The sequence below is a fragment of the Helobdella robusta genome (assembly GCF_000326865.2).
Source record: "Helobdella robusta unplaced genomic scaffold HELROscaffold_4, whole genome shotgun sequence".
Classification (NCBI taxonomy): domain Eukaryota; kingdom Metazoa; phylum Annelida; class Clitellata; order Rhynchobdellida; family Glossiphoniidae; genus Helobdella; species Helobdella robusta.
Window position 1 is genome coordinate 8,546,700 of NW_008704902.1, and position 4,642 is coordinate 8,551,341.

A 4,642-nucleotide genomic window follows, 5' to 3' on the forward strand; every position below is an offset into this window, starting at 1 on the left:
CTTCAGTGCATTATATATAAGGTATGTAAGATATTTGATATAAAGGAACAAGTAATTATTAATTTATATAAATTATTTAATTAAAACAGAAAACCAATAAAATAAATTTACTAACTATAAACAATATAAAACGCGATTTTTAAAAATTTTAACGGCAAGATTGTTTATATTATGGTTGTTAAGGTAAATATCAACGCTCAGCCGAGAAGCGCGAATTAATTTATTTAATTAACTACATATTATTAATATTATTTTGACAATATTTAAAAACGTTATTATTATTATTATTATTATTGTTAACGTTATTATTATTATTATCATCGCTGTGGTTCTTCTTGCTTCTTGTGATGATGTTCCATTTGCAAGTGATATTTGCGCTGTGGGTTGTGGCGTTGGTATCTACAGTGTTGGCACTGTTGTTGTTGTTGATGCTGTTGTTGTTGGTGTTGTTGATGTTGTTGTTAAGGTTGTCACTATTGATGATGTTCCAATTGCAACTGATACTTGCGCTGTGGATTGTAGCATTGGTATCTACAGTGTTGGCACTGTTGTTGTTATTGTTGATGTTGTTGCTGGTGTTGTTGATGTTATTGTTAAAGTTGTCACTATTGGTATGATTGTTGTTTACATCATCAATATTGTTGGTGATAACATTGTTATAATTATTGCTGTTGTCGTAATTTTTGTTGTTATAATTATAATGATTGTTGTTTTTATTTATTCTATTCTATTTGTATTCTATTTGAAGGTAGAATGTTGTTAGACTGTACTTGAATGTTCATGGAGGGATTTTTGTTTTGTATGAAAATTGATTCAGCTATTTTCAGGTTTGTGATGCTGCTATTGCAATAAACCATTTGCCTGTTATTTAACATCTGTCGTGTTAAAGTGATGCCATGCTGTTGTTGATAATGTTGTTTAATTGCTCCATCCTGTAGATGCGCTCACATGACGGTCAAACACACATCAGAGATAGTCCTGATATCCTGGCTCGCTAGGCTGAGCACTTCAGAGGTTTACAACAACAACAACAACCAGAAGACCTCCTTTGACGATACAGTGCTTGCTGAGTTCAGCCTGATTGGGATGTGACAAACAACCTTGATGTTCTTCCCAGTTTGTCTGAGGTGGAGAATGCCATTTTACAGGTGGCTTCTTAAAAGGCGACAGGTCTGGATGGTCTTCCAGCTGAGCTGTTCAAATACGGTGGGCCTCCAGTTGGCATGACTACACTAACGCCAAGATGGTGGCACAGTTTGGTCAGATGTGGGAAAGCATTAGCATTTTAAAGATGCACTCGAAGTTCACTTGCTTAAAGGAAAAGATGATCGTTCGTGTTGTGATAACCATAAAAAGATTTCCCTGCTCTCAATTACCGGTAAAAATCTGGCTCGATTAAACTGCCAATCGTCTGACTAAACACAACACGGATATTGGTAATCTTCCGGAGGGTCAATGCAGTTTTCATGTTGAGCGTACGTAGTACAAGCAATATGAACTTAACTGCTAGATAATTGATGGCTGTTCGTTTAAGTATTGTGCATAACAGTGGCAGATCTAGAAAACTTTGATGGGGACGGGGTAAAAATTTAGAAAATGTATAAATTTTCATGGGTGGGGGCAAGATTTGTGGCAGTGTGGCTGACGACCTTTTTTCTGCTTATCACGTTAAATTTTTGGTCGATTTTACACATAAAACGGTCTCTTTACTGACTTTTATTAAAAACGTCAGTGCCCCCTCTAGATCCACCACTAGTGCAAAATATTTTTACCGTTAATAGCTATAAACGATGTAAATATTTGTTGCCGGTAAATTATCGGTAACTTATTAATCAGTAAATTAACGGTGCATCGGTAAATTATCAGTACAAAGGTTATTTTTTGTTCGGTAGATGATTAAATACCGATGATGGATATCGGTGAATAGTTTCATATTCGATGTCGGTATTGTTAATACTGGTGATATTGGTATACATTGGTAATTTTCAATACATCGATAACGCCCATGTCAGCAAAAATAATTATGACTATGCGCAATGTTGTGGACTCACATAATATATAAACATATATAAAAAATAAATACTATTCTTAGATGAAAAAATTATTTGCTATCTAAAAACTCGGTTTAAAAATTTTATGCGATAAATCATAAAGTTGACGGTTAACGAAAAATTGGACCGTACCGTCAATTTAAATGACAAAAAATATTTATCATTAAATCACAAAATATGACAAATCTATCAGTCGAAATAAGAATACTTACATAAAAAATGCCCAAATATTAAAATAAATTAATCTTAACATAATCAAAAATTAAATATATTTCTATTTTTTAATAGATACTCTATCTGATATGTGAGAAAATATGATACCGACTTGATAACATAGAACTGCTCGGTCCAATCCTTCAACCGAACGTAAAATCGCGTTCACTACTAAATCTAGCAAAAAAAATCGATAAGGAAAAAATAAAAATAAAGGCCATTAGAAAAAAAATAAAAGAAAAACTTTAGACATAAGATTACTAATCAGATAATCAGAAAATTATCAATCCTATAAATTTTATGAAATTACCATCCACAAAAAAAGTTATACAAGATCAGTCCATGATAATTTTTTGCCTGGGGATAATTTGGTTGGTGGCTTTATGTCTACGATGGCAACGTTAACAGCGAATCTCCGGCAATGAATTTTCAGCAACAAATTTTAAAAAAGATTAATTATTAATTATTATGTCATACATAATACTGATGCTTTAAATAAAAGAATTCGATTATATATATATAGGAAAATTTTCATGTAACTGTCGCGATTTTCTTTAAGAAGATTGGGTTTGCATTTGAATAATGTAAACAAAAACAAAAAGTAAGCTTGACACATTATTAAAATCGCCATTAAACGAGAACAAAGTGATAACCCAAGGGCGGGCAAACTACGGCCCGCCAACCCATTTTATGCGGCCCGCGAGGCCATGTACGAACTACAGATTCAATCAATCAATCTTCGTTTAGAGTCTAGAGACCCAGTTTCCCGAGGTAGGACGTTGTTTTTTTTGCCATCAACATTTGCACCAAATTAGACGATCAGTTGTATCCATTTCATTTAAATTTAGAGCTTTCATGTCTTGCTCGATTGTTTGCGACCAGGACTTCTTTGGACGGCCTTTGGGGCGTGTGCCAGGTACTTCAACATCTGCAAGAAAAGTTATGGCACTGTTTCCACTTCGTTTGACATGACTAAACCACCGCAGACGGTGTTGCCGGCATTCGTTTTTTATATCATCTAAACCAGCATGACGCAGGATTTCGGTAGGTTTGATGCGGTCATTCAGACTAATTCGTTGAATCCATCGGAGCATTTTCATGTCGGTTCGTAGAAGTTGTTGTTCCAGTTTGGTTGTCATTTACCATGTTTCTGCACCAAATAACAACACCTGACGTATCAGAGATTTATAGTCTTGATCGTAGCGGTAGTAGGATGTCACGCCGCATCAATATAGAGGCAAGGAGATGCCATTTATTCCAGGCTGCACGTATGCGTGCTCGAACAGCAGCTTCAGCTGTTCCAGTACAATCCAGAACATCCCCTAGATATTGAAACGATGTGACTTTCTCTACCTTAATGGCTTCAAAAACATTGCTATTTCGAATTTGTTGTTGTGGATTGATGCAATCAGGACAAACAAAATTGGACACTTTAGATAAAGTACCAATTATTTTTAAACAACTTTTGTGACACCACTGATTACACTGCTGACACTTGATTGAATTGTTACCTACACCAGCTTTACAAACTGAACAGGGCCATCGTCCAGTAGCTGTGGATTGGATGGGTTCACCAGTGTCCATTGCTTTGGTTTTGCTGATGTTGACTTTGAATCCATGATCGGCGAGTCTGGTGTTCCAATCTTCAAACATCTGTGCTGCATTCTGCTCAGAAGTGGCTGTTAAAACGATATTATCAGCATATATTAGATTCCTAATGTCACCAGTGCGTATCGGTTTTGTGATTTCTTCCATCACAGTTATAAATAACAGTGGACTGAGAATCTAGCCTTTGTCAACTCTAACGCCGATGTCAAATTCATCTGTGTTTCCAACCGTTGTGCTTACGAAAGTCTTAGTATTCGTATACATATCCATCACAAGTCGAACAAGATATTCAGGAATGAGTTGTCGACGTAGACTCCACCTGATTGCTTCACGGGGAACTCGATCAAATGCTTTTCCAAGGTCTACAAAAATGTGTGATAGTTGTTGATGCTTTGCGAGGTACTTCTCTTGCAGTTGCCGAAAGATGTGAATCGCATCAATTGTTGATTTCCCCGCTAGGATATCAAATTGATAATTTTCGATTGTGATGCACGACGTTAATTTTCTCTTAATGTACCAGATGCTTCGACAATGTCATTTGTGAGTCCAGAGGGCCCTGCTGCCTTTCCATCCTTCATAGCTTTCAGAGCATCTGTAAGCTCCTCTTCTACAGTGATGTCTGGAATCGGACCTTCGATGGCTGGAGCCTCAAAGTTGACATTGATGGGATTTGTTTCATTTAACAGACGGTGGAAGTATTCTCTCCACTGTAGTTTGATCTCATCTAGTTCAAGAACCATCTCATTTTTGTCGTTTTTGATATGAGGCAC

The 4,642-nt window shown here is 36.1% G+C and overlaps 1 protein-coding gene across 1 annotated transcript in view; it reads right to left on the minus strand.

Annotated features, from left to right (window-relative positions):
• Positions 1 to 232: 232 nt before the first annotated feature.
• The window catches only part of HELRODRAFT_162981 (hypothetical protein), a gene marked incomplete at both ends in the record, with an annotated part of 8,692 nt that continues 4,282 nt past the window's right edge, over positions 233 to 4,642 (minus strand). Inside the window, one exon of the mRNA XM_009025024.1 lies at positions 233 to 668. Coding sequence (XP_009023272.1) covers positions 233 to 668 — 436 coding nt within the window. The remainder of the gene's footprint in view (positions 669 to 4,642) is intronic.